Source organism: Lates calcarifer, linkage group LG23 (assembly GCF_001640805.2).
Source record: "Lates calcarifer isolate ASB-BC8 linkage group LG23, TLL_Latcal_v3, whole genome shotgun sequence".
Lineage (NCBI taxonomy): Eukaryota > Metazoa > Chordata > Actinopteri > Centropomidae > Lates > Lates calcarifer.
In genome coordinates, this window is record NC_066855.1 from 4,485,889 (window position 1) to 4,504,499 (window position 18,611).

At 40.5% G+C, this 18,611-nt stretch overlaps 2 protein-coding genes across 2 annotated transcripts in view; one reads left to right on the plus strand and one right to left on the minus strand.

Annotated features, from left to right (window-relative positions):
- LOC127139220 (transformation/transcription domain-associated protein) overlaps positions 1–8,121 on the minus strand; it is a 10,175-nt gene extending 2,054 nt beyond the window's left edge. Inside the window, exons 1-14 of the mRNA XM_051066550.1 lie at positions 8,050–8,121; positions 7,275–7,458; positions 6,560–6,609; positions 6,128–6,238; positions 5,645–5,749; positions 5,148–5,231; positions 4,577–4,633; positions 4,236–4,361; positions 3,691–3,768; positions 3,177–3,265; positions 2,557–2,653; positions 1,591–1,729; positions 822–900; positions 5–204 (exon numbers count right to left, since the gene is read on the minus strand). Coding sequence (XP_050922507.1) covers positions 5–204; positions 822–900; positions 1,591–1,729; positions 2,557–2,653; positions 3,177–3,265; positions 3,691–3,768; positions 4,236–4,361; positions 4,577–4,633; positions 5,148–5,231; positions 5,645–5,749; positions 6,128–6,238; positions 6,560–6,609; positions 7,275–7,374 — 1,315 coding nt within the window. The 5' untranslated portion in view covers positions 7,375–7,458; positions 8,050–8,121. The remainder of the gene's footprint in view (positions 1–4; positions 205–821; positions 901–1,590; positions 1,730–2,556; positions 2,654–3,176; positions 3,266–3,690; positions 3,769–4,235; positions 4,362–4,576; positions 4,634–5,147; positions 5,232–5,644; positions 5,750–6,127; positions 6,239–6,559; positions 6,610–7,274; positions 7,459–8,049) is intronic.
- A 4,646-nt stretch (positions 8,122–12,767) lies between these two features.
- Positions 12,768–18,178, plus strand: nptx2b (neuronal pentraxin IIb). Its single transcript, XM_018686669.2, has 5 exons — positions 12,768–13,337; positions 13,906–14,125; positions 14,658–14,902; positions 15,002–15,181; positions 16,673–18,178. The coding sequence occupies exons 1-5, from the start codon at positions 12,897–12,899 to the stop codon at positions 16,901–16,903; spliced, it is 1,317 nt and encodes a 438-aa protein (XP_018542185.1). The 5' UTR covers positions 12,768–12,896; the 3' UTR covers positions 16,904–18,178.
- The last annotated feature ends 433 nt before the right edge of the window (positions 18,179–18,611 follow it).

Below are 18,611 nucleotides of genomic sequence, written 5' to 3' on the forward strand. Positions count from 1 at the left end.
TTGCCGTTCTCCTGCTCCGACTTTGAACGAATGCAGTCCACCAAGTTGAGCAGCAGTTTACAGGACATGGTCTGGATGTTACTGGGAAGTGACTCATCATCAATGTTTTTGGCAAAGAGCTGCACAGCAAGGGATAAATCTGTCAGGGGCAGGTTCTGACGAACGTGGTGCACCAGGTCTGCTAATGTGCTGTAGGCCAAGGGTCTGGAAAAAAAAAAAAAAGAGAGACATCACTGTGACATTTAGAGCTGAATTATATTCAGATTTCATGATTTTAATGGAGCGAGAACTGAAAAGCCTGTGCTCTAGTGAACTGACACTTTCTAAAAGGCAGAAAAGTAGTAATCACAAAAGTTGAAGACAGGAAAAGCTTGACAGATACGGAAAATAGCTGCAGATGCAACTGAAACTGGCATATGTGAGGGAGAAAGAGAAAGAGAAGGTGAGGTAATGAGTGACACTGATAGTCCTGCCAGGTCTCATCCAGCTGCCTTGTTTCCTATGTAGTACTAATGTGAAATGACAGCTATTTTGTTGATGAGGTGAGCTAGTCTGGCATCAGAAGAGGGTTCAAGGAGCTTCTGAAATCGACCTATGGGAGGATATGCGGGCAGCCTGCCCTCTGGAGATGCAGGTGTACATGACAGTTTGACAGTGCGATCTGTGCAGCAGTTGCAGTCAGCTTCCCTGAGAATTCTGGCAGCACTGAAAAGCTGCCTGATTAATATGCTAGGACACTTAACATGCACCTGGCTGAGCAATCAACCACGGGGGTGGGGGCAGGGGTGACATCAGGGAGATCGAACAAACACAACACTCACCTAAGAGTTTCCCGAGCAGTGTAGCCGGAACCAATCAGGATGGATTCATCAAAAAGTTTGTCCATACAAGGGATGAATTCTGCAACACAATGAAATACATTTTCAAGTTTTACAATACATGTTATTAGTAGTAGATCTTTATAAGACAACAGAATAATAAACATACAGAAAATAATTGAAATGTTCACTTTATAAAATATAATAACTGTATCAAAGCCCCTCTCCCTGTTGTGGCAACAAAACCCAGACACTTAACAATGGTTAAGTAGTTTCCTCAGTCTTCTGCAACTCCACAATGTCAAATCTCTTGCAGTAAATGAGAAAAATCACTGAAAATAGTTTCAGCCACAGATGCAGAAGTAACTCACAATACAACACAGAAAGTCACCAAAATCTGTATCATTGTCTCAAAATGTCACTGATGGGTGGTTGAGCTTTTTATTCCATTTCATTCAGTCTCACTTTTCACCGCTCAGCCACCAAATCTAAATGAGGTTCTACAGCCAGTTTGACAGCTAATAAAAATGTTATTTCAGAAGTGTGAAATGTGAAAAATGAAGTGTGACTTGGCAAGAAAATCTAGGCTGCTAATGTTGTGACCAGGAAGAACACATTAAACTACAATTAGCCCAAAAGTTTCTCTGAGAAGAAAAAAACATGATGTGTGTTATGAAAAAAATACAAACAAGTTTTTTAAAAATTCACCCAGCCTTCTTATTTTCCTCTTTCACATTAGTACATAAGCATTAGCGTGTGTGTGTGTACATACGGCTGCGTAGGTCAGTTGTGAGGATGTGCTTGGCTGCAATGAGCAGTTCCTTGCGGAGGTGAGCAGTCTCAGAGGGGCAGTTGGACAGCAGCTGCAGCATGCCTTTTACCATCTGCTGAGAGTACTTCCCTACCAGGTCCTGCGGACACACACATACAACATTTAACAGGTTTAAAAGCATACTTAATTTTAAAAAAAAAAATGACTGTATACTGAGACCAACTAATTTTCTCCAATACATTTAATAATATTTGTAGACCCTAATGTTCCTCCCTTCCTCCCTAATGTTTTGGGCTAGTGCTCAATATCTTTTAGTTCAATTTAAATTTCATGTTTCTGTTAATAGACAGGGGGTGTCTGTAACAGCACAAATAACAGCACACTAAATCCCATACTAATGGAATTCTACAAGGTGAGTTAGAAGTTTTTTTTTTTACAAAGGTATTATCAGTGTTTTTTATGTTTGTGCCAATTGCAGGTTTTTATTGTCTCTTACACTGTCCCTGATAAAGTTTGCACACACAGTGAGTATAGTAGGAGATAGCTTCAGAAGAAATTATTTGTGCCATTCGTCTCTTCAGTGTAAAAAAAAACAAAGTAAACAAAGTAAATATAAACTTTTAATTTAATTTTTCAAAGTGTGTTTTATCTTTATTCTTCCCAGCTTCAGTGTCTTCATTATTAGTGCAAACATTATACCACACTCTGCTTCCTGCCAATCACCCACAGGAAGAAATGATATCTAAAAAACTATTCTTCAAAGCATGTTTGCTTGATTCATTACATCTTTATATTCATGGGATGTTTGCTACACATTGGAAAATACTGCTGAGAAAAACTATACAATGGTATAAGTGACACAGGTTTGAATAGAAATGATAACCGTTTTCCTTTAAGGCAGGATTACTCATTGAACCTATTCATTAGCAGTGAGTGATGCAACATGCAGCCATCAAACAGGTGTACCTGGTAGATTCGAATGATGTAGGCTAGAAATGATAGAGTCTTGATCTGCGCAGCAATGAAGTCTGCATAAAGCTCCTTGTTATAAAGCTTGTGTTGCCTGCAAAGGAAACAGCACAATTTAGACAAAGCCATTTAGTCCCATCAAAGACATTAATGTTGCATACCTGCAGTAGGTGGCAATTACACGGGTTTAAATTGTGTATCTACATATGGCAGTCAATTCTACATGGGTGGCTTGTTTGTTTGCATCACAGCTGTTACTGCACGTCAGGAAGAAGCACTATACCTGCCAAACACCGCTGAGGTATTTTTTTCTAAATTAACTCTGCTCAATTTCCTTCCTGTTCAGAATGTTTAACACAACTCTCTTCCTACTCAGAGAGGTTTCGCCTCCTGCTAAGCCAATTCCTACAATTTTAACTTCTCCAAATGGATTTTAACTTTGGCAGGCAGAGTGCCGAGCAGCACCATCAACAGACAGAAAAAAAAAAATCAATTCTCTTAAACATGCCCAAACTCATTTTGAAGGCTGTAAGTGAAAATGAAATTTGTTAAAATGACACTCAAACTGCCCACAAAGAAAGAGTGCATGGACACACAAATACACTGATGCATCTTACCTGGCCTGTGGAGACACCTGGAGCATGATGGTGTTCATGATGAGGGGTACAAACTCTGACACAACATTGTGAATGTTCAGCTTATACAGCTGAGGGAACAGAGCAAGCACACAATCCCAGTTAGTGAGAAACTAACTTCATTATAATACACACACACACACACACACATTATCACAGCTGAAGGAATTCATTGCAAAAGAAAATATGCCAGAACTTTTATGGTATCAATTAAATTGCAGATGAGAAAGTTCAGTTACTGGTGTCAAAATCTTTGTAATGAATGTCAACTCAATTTCCACCTCAAAAAAGGAGGTGTATTTTACATGAATTTTTATGTGTTTCCTTCCTGCACTTACATTGCAAATTTCATACTTTTCTTTTTTAACACAAAAAGCAGATATCACATTTTGTTGTGACTAATGCATGTACCTTTTTCCTGTTATAGAACCACATTAACAAAGGTTACTGTGGGAAAAGGTAGGTTTATTTAGCAGTTCAGGAGTATTTCATTCACCTGATACATCAGCACCACTATGATGGGCAGCTCTGCCAGCACCTTGAGAGACAAAGACCCCCGTGGGATGATGGTGTGCTGGAAAGAAGAGTAGAAAAATAATGAGAAGACTGTAATGACTGAGTGATGCCACTGTTAAACACACAAAGTGACACATGCTCTTTTGCTGCAGTACTGAACAGGTAAAGAGGTCAACTTTAAGAAGTAGACTTAAGGCCATAGGGTTGCACTTGCACAATAAATTGTCTATTTTAGCATCCCACTTTACCCTTGAATCCCAGGTTTAGTGTCAGAGCATGAAATTTCCATATATTTAGTGGGCAATGATACTGTATCAACTACTGTAAAACAGTTCTCTACTGAAAAGACTATTCTACATATTTTCTAGTTGAGGATAACCACATTTTGTGGTCGCTGCTGTTGGTGAGCCAACACAGTGCACTACTACCCTCCAGTGGTTAGTGACCGTACTGTCAAAGAATTCAGTATGGAGTACAAACACTGAAGTGGACATATGAACACCTACAAACGGTTGGTTAGCTTACTGTTCGTGTTTCGCTGTCTTCCCTCTCAGGTGCAGTCTTAACCAACACAGAGGTGATCATCCCCACCATTTCTGGGGAGGGAACTGTGTTCTCTGCTATCACCTGTGGGTTCTCAAAGTACCTGGCCTGGTGGGAGCAGAGAGAAAGAATGGTTAGAGACAAAAGAGGATAATTAGGAATTCCATAAAGGTTAGAAGAAAGACACCGACATGTTCACAAAGGAAGAGAGGCAGAGAGGGGAGGATGGTGGCAAGTTACTCAATGCCTCCAGTATCCATCAAATCAAAACTGAACACCTCTTCACTGTGAGAAAAGCCACCTGCTGTGGAGGTTTTACTTACAACAACTTTGGGAAGGTCTTTATAAATCTGCTTCACAAAGTCCAGAAAGTGATGAATCTGAGGAGACAGGATTATGGAAAAAACATGAATCCAAGACTCTAGGAAAATATTCAAAAGTTCCCTGTTTTTTTTAACAAAGAATATGAGGAAATCAATTACCATTTAATGTCTTACTTCTATTTAGGTTAAGTCTAACAGAAGAAGTCTGTTCCTGTACATATTACATGCAGTGCTGCCCCTATTGTTTGTCATTGTGGTTTTGAGCATTGTTGCATTGATTACTCATATTTTCGATGGTCATTATTTACCACAGGGAATGAGGTATTAGTGATTAATTAAGACGGTTTCTTGATCGTGACATCTCTGGCTTCACAAGAATATTAACAAATGCGCCTCGGTCTTTAACAGGAAATGGCCAGAAAAGATTGCTTTCTAGATTTACATTCATCATCACAGGAACAAAATACCAGGGACACAATCTGACAGATTTTTCAATTTTTTCTCAATTAGTCAGCTGAGGACAGCCCTATCAAAATCACTTTCAAAATTCTTTCAGATCTCCAGAACTCACCTCCTGAGAGATTGGGGGTCGGAACTGTTTGTGCAGCTCAATAATGATGCGAAGGCATATCAGCACATTTTCCTCACTTTCAATCTGGAAAAAACAACAGAAAGAATTTTATGTGGGATAGCCATGAAATAGCTCCTGTATGTGTTGAATACCTACATATATGCCTCATTTTTCTTATACCCACTACCCACAGTGAAAATCCAAACATCATCAGCTTCACAATTTTTCCAACCTGAGTGTTTGTGTCACAATAATGAACCCCACCTATTTAATCATACTTTGTTCAAAGTCTACTAAAAAACAAACCCATCACCGACACAGAAAAAGTTTTACTGCTTTTGGCAGGTGGTTAATATTAATTTTCCAACACTTAATGTGCATTTACTTAGCTTTGGAAATGGATTTGTTGTGAGAAAATAAGGCAAAATCTACTACTAGCAGCACTAGAAAATACTCAATACAATTTTAAAGTAACTGAATGGTGCAAAAATTCATACCTCCAGGAAGCGAAACATCACAGACAGGATGTTCTTGGTGTGTGGACGAAGGTGCTCATTTGTTGGGATGCGGTGGATGATTTCCAGCACCAACTTTCTCAGTTGCTGAACAAATGGACAACATTTTAAAGAGAATAATCAAGCCTCATATACACTTTTTATATGATCTAATGATGTTCACTAATTTCAGGAAATGTGTTATGATGAGATTCAGTCACTGATTTACCAGAATCAGCATTATCTGCTTGCTTTAATTCAGTGGTGAGTATATGGGATTTTAATCACACCAAGATAGTTTATTAATCTCAGATTATACCATGATATTTTACTTGCTGTAACGTCTTACCGCTGCATTTCCTTATAGTCTACTGAAACTACTATCAGCAAATAATTGAATTTTTCTCTGAATAGTTGTTGAACATTGATGAACAGATAAAAATTCATTGTAGGAAGAGTCCCATGCCCTTGTCTTTAGCCTCATACCTGTGTTGGTTTCTCTTGAAGGAACTGCACCTCTCCATCCTGAAGAAATGTGAGGAAGCGGGGGATGATGTGTTCCAAGAAGGTGGAGTACTGAGGTGAAGATGTCACATTCTGAAAATGACAAACCCAAGATATTTTAAGCTATGAAGGAACTCTGTGTATCAGAAACAGTAATGTTTCAGTGCTGGGAAAGTTTTAAATGAATGATTTTTATTTGTTGCTATATGCTTACTGAATGCCTCAGAAACATGCAATATATCTCCAGTTTCCACTATTTCAGTACTTCCATTAGTTCAAAAAAAAAAAAAACTTACAAAATTTAACTTTACTGAGATCTATAAAACTTCTTAAATATCCATCATAATCCATCAGCAGAGATGCGGAAAATGATTCCCCTCCATCACACACCCTGAAAACATTCATCAAACTCACCTCAAAGTTTTCGCTGACCTCCTGCATCATCTTCAGCTTAGTTTCATCAGCTGGAATTTGAAGGACAGAGCACTGCCATTAATCACAGTTGCTAATGATACAGTTTCACTTTTCATGGCCATCCCCATATGCTCAGCAGGGACTCTCAGATCTTATCAGTTTTACTTTCAACGTCCAGATTGATCAAGAGGTACATCAAGAAACTCACTCACACACACAGACACAGACACACACTCTTCCAGACACACGTACCTCTGACTGGACTAAAGCATATCGCTCTCATCACATCGCCCATGCTAAACACAGGTGCCTAACCTGAGCCATCACTTATTTTGCTGACACAAAGCACAAAAAGCTAAATGAAATGATGAGATGTGTATAATGAATAACCTATGTGAGAAATATATTTTTGAAATTATAACTTACATAAATTCTTACAGTAACCCTCTGACTACCCTTAAAAATTGGCAAATAAGCAAACTGATAAGTCACATTTACCCTGATCCATTCTGATGGACCAACACCAAACATATGAGTGTGTGTTTCCATTTAGCAACTTTCAGCAACACATAATGTAATGAACTAAACCTGCATTGGACACAATAAAATTTGACTAGATACAAATAGACCTTACTTCGTGTCATTTTTAGACATCTTTCATAATTCCTGACCACATCACTCATGTCTAATCAAACACTGAGGTCTATGAACTTACGTGTGTTGGTGTCTGTGAGCGCAGCCACAAACTGCAGGTACTTCTTCATGAGTGTGGTCTGGTCGACCACGGTGGGGCTGGGTGCCGGCACAAACGCCATGGTGGCGGTCGTGACAGACTGGGCTGCTGTGAGGAAAAGGGGCAGACAGCAGTCTGCACAGATCTCACTGTGATCTCATGTACACTACAGAAATAAGAGGAAGGAGACTTTAAACATTCGCACTGAAAGAGGTGCTAAGTCTTAAATCTAAATAAAGAAATGGAAGTTGTATTTTCTAAACATTTAGGCATAAATCTGAGTTGTTAGAGGAAAATGTTTGACTAACGAGCCGGTAACAGATCCACAAACAACATGCCCCTTAACGGGCGCACAGTGATGACATCATTACAAGCATCAGCTAGCACAATTCTGCACACTCCGATAGAAGTTGTCAATTAAAAACTGTGTCTTCTGCATCAATATTGCAGGCCATCTGTTATTCAGAAGCCTCACGCGCTTATTCGTATGCCCAACATGCAACAAAAGTCTTACATCATGTTAATTCGACAAAATACGTTAGCAACCGTTAGCTAAGTTAGCTTCCCCAAAGAAAGAAAGCGCTCACGCACCGCCTGACGTTAAACTCTGTGTGAAAGAAAAACAACACTATCCGAACAAAGAAAGCACCCGTTCTATGCCAAAAACTCTTCCAAAGCTACTCGTACACGCGAGGCTGTGGAAAACACACATTATCTCGCCAAACGTAACAATAAAAAGCGAACCGTTTGCACTCACCCAGCGACACAGACAGGAAGCTGTCGCTCTGTATCCGCCGCGCTCGCGCTGCTGCTGCTGCACGGAGCTTGCGATCGGCAAAGATGAGTAATATCCCTCCGCGGATTGCTTATCGTATTTACACTGTTAATATGTAAACATACTTTAATATGTTGGATTGACATAGATACACCCAGGGAAGCGATGTGATTTTAAAAGTTCTGAAAAAATATGTTATGTTGGTCAAAACGTTTTATTCTAGTGCCAACGGAAGGATACACAGTGAAAACCATGGGATATAAGACCATCGTTTTCGATGGTCTTCCGACTCCGGGACAGTGAGTGTGCGGAGAACTGCGCATGCTCACCGGTGGCTGTCCCTTTGACAGAGGTGAACTGTTTCAGGACCCAGTGGAGCAGGTAAAGCATGTAAACACATTCTGTACTATTGTGAAGACTCGTGTGAAAATATTTACTAAATTCTGATAGGCAAGGGATTTACATAGGCAACTGTGCCATCCCAACATTACAGCCTGATTTTACGAGCTTTACATGTAGTTGTATTGATTATCATTTTGGTACCACTTTCTAATAAGTCCGTGTTTATTAAGTTTATACTAATATAAGTCAAAACTCCTCATTAATTGAGGTTAATGAGTCTAAATTCCAAGTCATCAATTCTGCAGTTGCAATGTTAATAGAGTCATTAATAATGCGACACACATTTGCCAACAAGTCTGAAATTATAAATAGTTGCTAATAGGATTGTTTCAACAACAATCCATCAAGTTGTTGTGGTTGCAAATATTCATAAGTTGTTAAATTCACTTTGGACCAGATGCTCTGCAGTTCTTATACAGAAGGTCAGAGGTCAACTGGTTTAGAGGAAGGGTCTTCCTATTTAATTGCTGAGCTTGAAATACATTGCAAGTGTCATGCTGGAGGAGGATAAACAACAGCCAGATTGATATTTCACAACATGGCAACCCAAAAGATCTGTATGATAACAGCAAAAAACTTAAGTGTGAAGAATTAGGAGAACTGGACCATGAGCTTAAATAACACTTCAACACTTCATGAATCAATGTCATTCATTCATTGTCTTAATGAATATCTTTATGCTGTTGCACTAGTTAGTGTGGTTTGTCTTCTACCACAAGATGGCAGCCCACTGAAGGTGACAGTGGGGCCGTAAACTATGCACTGCTTAAAGTGAGGCAAGCACAACCCTTTCTGAATGAGAAAACATGCAACAGGAACTGCATTCTAGTCAGTGAACTGAGCTTATCATTAGCTATGAGATCCCACTGAAGAAAATGGATTGATGTTGGCATGAAGCACTGCAAATATTATTTTCTTATCTGATGCCTGGTATAGATTTGTGTGTATTTTAGGGGAAGAAAACATAGGAAATTGGGCTGAGATCTTGATCCTCTGGGCTGATTATTTATATATTTGACTGGGACAGTGCTAGAGGAAAGATGTGCAACATTTAGTAGAGGTGAGGCAGGAGTCCAGAGTGTTGCGGGGTTTTAATTTTGTAGGGAAAAGTTGAGATTTTCCTTTTTCTTTTTTTCGGCTGCCAAAACATGTAGATTTTTCATTGGCTGTCAGACAGTTTTTTTCTCTCCTCTTCTCTCTTGTCTACAGTCAAATAAGCACATCAGTCATTATCTAAAATCTCAATATACTGTATTATTGATATTAATCATTTTTAAAGACCTGTTTAAAGTCTTGTCACTAAATTCAGTCACTGTCGTGTATGCGTCTATGGTTCATAAATGAAAGTGTGTGTGTGTAAAAGGCAACAAGACTTGAGATTTTGTTCCCATAATGCTTGTTTTAATAGCTTTGGAAATAATGAAGTCTGGTTGAAAGATGGTCATTATTTATTTGGCCTCATCTATCAAGCCTGTCTCCTGCCCACATGCTTTGCTAATGGGTTTTAATTCATAATTCTCCCCTTCACAGCCGCCTGTGTCCATAGAGTGAACCCACTGGCAAAAGACTGCAGAATGAGATATTCCTTTCAGTGAATGTCACACATAATGTAAAAGATAATTTGACATATAATGTGACATTCTCATTCTCTTTTGCGCTCTCTGTTCCCTCAGTAATAATGATCTGCTAAAAGATGTTTGTCTCAGGCTTATTGCACTGTCCTGTTCGTTTCATTAGTGGGTTTTTTTTCTGACTGGGGCTTTATACAGAAAAAGGGAGAATGGATGACACACACTGGTTCTGCGGCTTTCCAAAACCACTCATCTGTCCATTAGATTTGTGTTTTTTCAGTGCACCACTTCGGCTGCTGATGCCCTCATGATGAAGCCGGATCACCCCTGCATTATTCCCCATATAGTCAGAAGTGCACTCTCCTTGAGACAGAGTCTGAATCATCAACAATGAATGCTGAGAATCTATTCTTGCATCTAAAGCTCCCATGCACATTCACTCTTTTTTTACCCATGAACACTCCAGATGTCTGCAAAATAAGAGGACATGTTCTCTGTTAACCATGCATGCAGCTGTGTAAAAGACTCAGAGCAGACAATCTAACAGCTCTCTGAATATTGTTGTCACTGAAAATTTTAATTTCAAATCACAGTGTTGTATCTATTGAAACTGCCAGGAGCTGTTTTTAATTAGCTGGAGTTTATGTCGGACTAGCACGTAGCTTGTGACTAGAATACAGGTGTGATGTCAGAGTAAAATATTCTCTGTTTAACCGAGGGAGGCAGAGGCTGTCACTGATGATGGTAATTGGCTTGCACAGGTTTAGCAAAGTTACCAAAGCCTGTGTAGAGCAAACTGATGGTGTCACTCAGTGTCGTCAGACCCTGCTTCTTTCTTTCTTTCTTTCTTTCTTTCTTTCTTTCTTTCACCAGTGAATTTAGCCACAGTCTTACAGGTTTCATATTGCTCAGTTTAAAGTAGATTTACTTAAGCGCTGTCAGGAAAATATTGTATTTTTTTACTCCACTACATCTTTAGATGATTTTATTTTTATTATTAGATTGTGAAGAGGCAGACAGGAAAACCAGGAAACCACTTATTAAATATTTATAGACTCCCTTTGCATGATCAACTGGGGGGGCTTAAACAACTTATACAGTTTATAAAATACAACTAATCTTTGATGATTAAACCAGTGGTTGCCAACATTTTTGTCCTGTGATCCCTCATGAAAAAGCTGAGTCTGATTTTGGCCCCCTGTCACATGACATTTACCAGCTCTGCATTACAGAGTGGTTTCTATTCCACACTTGTCAGAGGGCCAAAAGATATTGAAATTTTTTTTATAATCATTCACGAAAAAAGGATTAGAGTAAGAAGGCTTTCTGTGTGGACTTTTTATATTCTCCTTGTGCCTGCATGGGTTCTCTCCAGTCATTCCAGCTTCCATGCAGGTTAGGGTAATTGGTGTGAATGTTAGTGTGAATGGTGCACTCTGCCTCTTGCTCATTGTCGGCTAGGATTGGCTACCACTACCCTAACTGTATATAAAGTATTAAAACTACAGCTACCATGACCAGCTGCACAGCATCAGCACTACCTAACAATGTGGTCTTTTGTATTAGTTCTTTTACTCAAGAAAAGGCTCTGAATGTCTGTTCCACTGCTGAAAAATTAGACTGTGAATGATATTCTTATGATACTTTTTGTATGAATGGGCTTTAGTTAAAAGGGAATTCACTGAATAAGAGCACAGAGTGAATGATAACCACAGTTCATCTAATTTACAGCAGGAGAGGAGAACCTGAATACAGTCTTTCCATTTCAAATGGTACAAACTGGCCCAATGTGACATGCTGCAAGTATTTCATTGACACAACTTGGTTGTGATAGTGAACTGATATGACCCCTTGAGGCACGTTAGTCAAGGAACTGCCTGTAAGATTTGTCGCCTTTTTAAAGGCAACAATTTAGCATCTTAGTAACAGCGTTTTTTGTCCTTATTTGACTCATTTGACTCCCTGAGTGTCATTAAAAAAACCCTGATTGACTGTGTGATTTGCAGTATGATTGGACACCATGTTCAAAGCACAGTGGTGTGTCTTGCAGTCTGCTCCCCAGGCTTTATTGACCTTTTGCAAGACAGGAAGGCTGCTGTGGCTAATTGTTTACCACCACATTTTGTCTCTTCACCACTTGGTTTATTGAAGAGATTCACCTGCATTTAGAATGATGATTGACTGGTTTCTGAGTTTTACATTTTATCTCACTGGTCTTATTGACTGCTGTTCTATACTTATTGCTACAGTCCGGATACTGTGTACTACAACACTACCATGTCTCACACAGCTATTGGCGATGAATAAATTAATCAAAAAAGAGCATCAGAATAAACAGAAGTTAAAGTGTCAGAGAGATGCCACAAAACATGATCACATCTTTCAAGTCCAAATTAATTAATTAACTTTCCAAACAAATAAATAAACAAATGTTTGACCCAGCTTGTCGCTGACGTCAGTCTACTACAACCAATCCAGGAGCTTTCACACAGACACCTTTTTTGGTAATCCTCTTTCCTTAGAGGAGCTGTCCGATCAGCACCGCATTGTGCGCTCTGCCTGCGCCAGGAATAGCCACGTTAACACAAGTCACATTAACCGGGCTTACAGTGACCGACTCAGCCCTTTATCGGATTTTCTGCTTTAGAATTTTCTTGAATTTTATTTATTTTTTCCTGCTTAGCCATGGCGCTACGTTGTAGAAATACGTGATGTTTTTTGTGGGTAGACCATTTAGGCTCCACTTTTACGCACTAAACTTCAGTGTGGATTTCGTCAGAGAGTGTTAAGGGTTTAGTGTTTCCACTAAACTTTTCACTTTTCCCTCGACTTCCCTTAACGGTAAACGCTGTCGGTATGTTTTCACTCTTATGCGGATTGTTGTGTTTTTGTGCGCTGGGCTCAGGTCAACCAGCGAGCGGCCAGGCGGACGATGGAAAGCGGTACATCTGCCGGGCAATACCCCTCAGCGGCGATGCCAGCTGCCCTGTTACATTGTTACCCGAGCTTAACGTCGGGAGCCAGGAAGAGGAGCTCAGGAACACTGTCATGCAGCTGCGAGAGACGATTTTACAGCAGAAAGAAACTATTTCCAAGCAGCTGGGCACCATCAACGAGCTGACCACCAAGCTGTCCCTGTGCGCCTCAGCCACCGACGATAGGAAGTACGACAAGGGGGGTTCCTGGGGGAAAGTAAAGCAAAACACAATGGGGGATGTTCCCAGAGATCCCAATGACACCATTGACAGTCTTGGAAAAACCATGCAAGGGCTCAAAGACCGTCTGGAAAACCTGGAGGTAAGGCGCCATGCGTAAAAATCAGAGTTTGATTCTCCGTACGGATTTATAGGCTTAGGACATGTTGTAAACTCATTGCTCAGTTGTACCAGCACTTCTGGGAATCGTTAGATCAAACACGGGTATCAGAGGAAAGAGATTAATTGTCTCACCTCAAACTTCCTTTTAAGCAGATTTAGTGACTGACGTGTGTTTGTTATGCTTGTCCAACCACTTACAGTCTGTTAAAAAGCTTAAACAACATCAACCTCACAATCTTAAAATGATTGCACATTATGTCATTTATTGGTCACTCAGATTATTTATTTCTACCCCCCTTTGTCTCTCATGTATGAAGAGTTTATATGTGATGTAAAGGGAACAAAAGGGCTTGTTTACTGTTAATCCAACCTCCACTGATGTAGAAATCCTGACAGTATATTTATAGACCTGTCAGTCACTAATGCAGAACAGTCACAACTTGTTTATAGGTGATGTAAGGCAGCACCCACAGCTCCCATGAGGCTCACTGTCCTGATCATCCCTGCACACTTCCTGCTCATGATGCCCTGTCCATCATCCCTCACAGCAACAGCAGATGCGGGCCAACGTGTCCGGCGCCTCATTCCCCAGCGAGCTCCGCGACCTCCTGCAGCGTCGGCTCGGGGAGCTGGAGAAGCAGCTCCTGAAGAAAGTCAGCAACCTGGAGGAGGAGAAGAGCATGCTGTCCAACGCCACCGCCGCCTACAGGATGAAGACAGAGAGCACGCTCAATGCCCTGGTGGAGAGGATCAGCGAGCTGGAGAAAGGTACAGGAAATGCATTTTTCATCCGGCAACTGCAGTGCTGTCAGATTTAGATCATCACAGTTGTGCAGAAAAAGGCAAGATGAAATATTGTTTGGAGATTAGGTAAGTCACTGGGAATTGGAGACAGGCATATGATAGGGTGACATACAGCAAATATAGCTCATTAGTAGAGAGGATGACTGAGCTGGAGGTTGCTGCATGGCACCACTAAAGGATCCAACCTGGGTTTAACTGTAATACACTAATGGATAGGAGAGGAAGGCACTCAGATGTACAAAGAAGCTGAGAGGGTCTGATGAATCAGAGACGGTGAAATAAAAGTGACAGACATGTACCTTTTTTACATAAAAGGGACTTTCTGTTGAGACTGTTTTAAGCCTAGACTGTCTCTGTATTAAACATAAAGGGCAGCGATGCTGTTGTTTCCTCGCTTTCATTCCCAGGCAGCCATAATCCCCTGGGAAACCTCTCACCTCTCCTGCCCTCTCTCCCTGTCTGTTCCCTTGCTTTCTCTCTGGCTGTCTCATTACAGGGGGAGGAGACTTCAAGTCCCCAGAGCAGTTTAAGCTGTCCCTTCCCCAGCGGACCAACTACCTGTACGGCCGCATCACCAAGAGCTTGCCAGAGATGTACGCCTTCACACTCTGCATGTGGATCAAGTCTAGCGCCAGTCCTGGAATAGGGACACCCTTCTCGTACGGGGTGCCGGGCCAAGCGAATGAAATTGTGCTGATCGAATGGGGCAATAACCCAATAGAGCTTCTCATCAACGACAAGGCAAGCGGTCTCAGGTTTTTTAAATTCTCATGAACTGTGTGCGTAATTTGTGCATAATTCAGACAAGCCACAACTAAGTTCAATGTATTGTGACTGTAGGTTGCCCAGTTGCCTTTGGAGGTACGTGATGGAAAGTGGCACCACATCTGCATCTCCTGGACCACACGGGACGGCCAATGGGAGGCTTACCAAAATGGAGTGAAGCTGGGATCTGGTGACAACCTGGCGGCCTGGCACCCCATCAAACCTGGGGGGGTCATCATCCTCGGGCAGGAGCAGGTAAGGAAGTGTTGTAGGACCCCAAAATGTCAGGAAAAATTAACCATCAGAGTCCTTTGTATTTGACACATCTCTGCAGCTTCAGATTTAGTCATTACGCTGTCACGATCAAAGAAAGCAGCCACTTACCTGGAATTACATCACCAGCGACTTCTCTTCTTCATAAAGTGACATTGTTTTTTTGGCTTTATTTTCCAGACAGTGAGGCACACTAACGATGCACTATCAACTCCTTAGTGCAGCATGTATCACAAGTCAAACACTTCAAAGCTCAATGTCAAGTACATCTGCTACTAAGCAGTGTTATTTATAACACACCTTTGTAAACTGCAGATGGAAACAAGAAAATCAACCAGACCTAAAGCAGCAGTAATAAGATGGTGGGCACGTTGTCATTACAAAACAATTAACAAGACAACAGTAAACCTGTCAGGCCACAGAGGCCTCCCTCTGGACAAATCAGTGCATTATTAGGAATGTGAAAATGGAGGAGTAAGATGTATTTGTCTGTATAGTCCTGTGGAAATTCAGTCAGCAGTGTTTGACACTATTCTTATCAGGGGACATTTAGCTGATAAGCTATATGCCTGAAAACAGAGTGTAAAAGTTAGCATCCAGAAATAAATGTAAATGTTAATGTGTTGTTAGCAACGCTAAAGCTAAATGTGGACACTCACACTTTGATTTATGACCAAATTGTTGTCGTAAGCATGCTAACATTAGCATTTAGCCTAAGGCAACATTGTGCATAAATTCAGCTTAGATGCTTCAACATGTTAAGCACACAGATTAAAAAAATAAATAAATAAACTGAATGTTCTGAAGGTCTATACTGCATACTGCATCCTACATATCAACAAAATGCATTAATGGTGTGTAATATATACTGTATGTCTGTGGAATGTGATCTTCAGACAGATAATTGTGTGACAATTACACATGCGTTGCAGTGGCCTCTTTAACCTTTAACTTAATATCCAAGTAATGAGATACTTCATTTCCAGAGGTTTAATCAAAATCCAATCAGTGGCATACAAGTGATTTATAAATATGTAGTGCAGTTTTAAGAACTTTAACAAAGTTGAGACATGAAAAATCAAGTGTATACATTGTTTTAATCATTTGTACCTTTCATATTTTATATAACTTTTTAATTATATTTTCTGTATGTTTTGTCTCCCAACATGAAGGTTATGAAATCATTCTTTTCAATGCAAGGAATAAAGTTATGGTGGAGGAATTCCACTAAAAGCAGTCCAAGTGTGTTAGTTTTTTAATTGTAGAATGGAATGAAAGGACTTGACCTCAGTGTCCTCAATGACTCGATTAGAACAAGGCAATAACACACATTAAACCCTGAAAAGTTTAATGGCCAGTCCATCAAGGTCCCACAGACAACCTCCACCTCAAAAAGATAATTACCTTTGATAATGGTGTTATTGTTGTTGGTGATGCTTTACATTTACATCCTCCTGTTTATGGCCCCCGCAGGACGTGGTGGGCGGGCGTTTTGATGCCGGACAGGCCTTCGTGGGCGAGCTGAGTCAGGTGAACATTTGGGACCGCGTTCTGAAGCCTGTGGAGATCCAGTCAATGGCCAACTGCAGCTCTTACATCCCCGGGAATGTGGTCTCCTGGCTAGCAAGCAATGTTGAAGTTTTTGGGAGGGGGGCATTCAAACGGCCTTTGGAGATGTGTCAGGAGCGTCTGCCTAACGCTTAAAATCTGCCTGTCTGCTTCTCTTTTGATTACCTGCTGTTTCCATCCATCAGCATTTTCCTGTTTATTGTCTACTAGACTTTAGGTGATACATTGTTTTATCTGCTTTGCACAGAGATATATTTGGGATATGTAAACCAGATAGAATCTCTCAAAATCAAACGTTCGCTTACACATGACAAAACACACCAAAGTGCATATTGTTATGTGGAGGCTGGACAGAGGCAACCAGAGAGTTACATATACCATTTCTTTCTCCCCTACAATTAAGATACTTAAAAACTTAAGTGCACCCACTATAGTAAAAAGGTCCCCTCAGGTATTAGTGCTAACACCAACCCCTTCACCCCACCCTAAAAAAAAAAAAGCTTTCAAGTAATGAAAATCCACTTTAGTCCAGCACAGACGCACGCATGTGCTGCGACTACTACAAATACACTGAGGCCCAGACTGGCTGGTGGTTTGGCGTTTGTATGTGAGCTGACATTGCGTGCTGTGTGGGAGGAAAGATTAAAGGTCTGGCTAATGTTATGTCTCTTCCTTAACTAGGGGATGGGCTTGGAGCCATCGTCAATTAAACGTCTGATCCTGACATGTTCGGTCATTTTTAAGGGGGGTAGAGCTGGAACAATACTATTGGGCGCTTCATCTGTTGTGTGGTACTGGCTGGTACTGTAGTTGGAGCATGTGTGCAGCAGACTTAACCCTCTGGTGTAAATCCTACTGTTAGTTTTCCAGCTTAGGTAAGAGTTAGTGAAAACTTTATCTTATTGGGAAGCTTTATTCTTTGCATGTGTAACTGATACCAGTGATACTAGTGAGTCTATCACAGTGCTTTCTCTCCTGCCTTTTCCATCCGAACAAAACCTTGTTTAGAATGGAGAATCATGTTAAAAATATTTTCATAGCTTCAATGTTGTGATATATTTTTATCTGTGATTTGTAATGTTGTTATTGTGGCTATTGTAACTACACACTGAACAAAAAAAAACAGATTAGACCTTTCAAAACTCTCACAAATGTACTTTGAATGTACTGGCTGTACATTAATTGTTTGTATGTGTAGTGTAATTTTCCATTATTCAGTGTCTCTGTCCAGAAAGACCGGAGTTGTTTTTTTTTAAGTGATCTCTGTTTTCAGTACATGCACAAGGCAATGTTCACCTTGTCATCGTCACCTTTGCCTTTTAATGGAGACTTAAGTGCCATTTAATGTTTTCTAAGTGTTGAAATGGTTTGCTTTGCCAATAAATGAAAATGTGGAAAATAAAGAAAACTGCTGCAAAATGAATTACAAATTTCTGCGTTTTATCTGTCCTGAGTTTCCTGATGATCAGTACATCTCCTTTGATCTATTTCAAGTGTGCTTAGTATTTAAGAGTGGAATAAATCAGGGCCATCTGAGAGCATTCACTTAATCTGTGGGGGACTTTGTTTAAGCATATGGCAGATTTACACCAGTTTAAAATCATGGTGTCTCTTGTTAGTGGTGTCTGTCAAGCTGGTAAGTTGACACAGGAGTGACAACCTGGTCAACACAGCAACAGGTGTCCCGGGTGGCATTAGCGATGCTTAACAGATGAGAGAGGCTGAAAGGTCATGGGTGATGTCACCTTAGAGAAAGCAACTCCCTCCAACCACACAGTGCTCTGAAAACCTGTCATGTGGGGATAAAACCTTGATTGTTGGATGTTAGAGGTGATATTTTGAC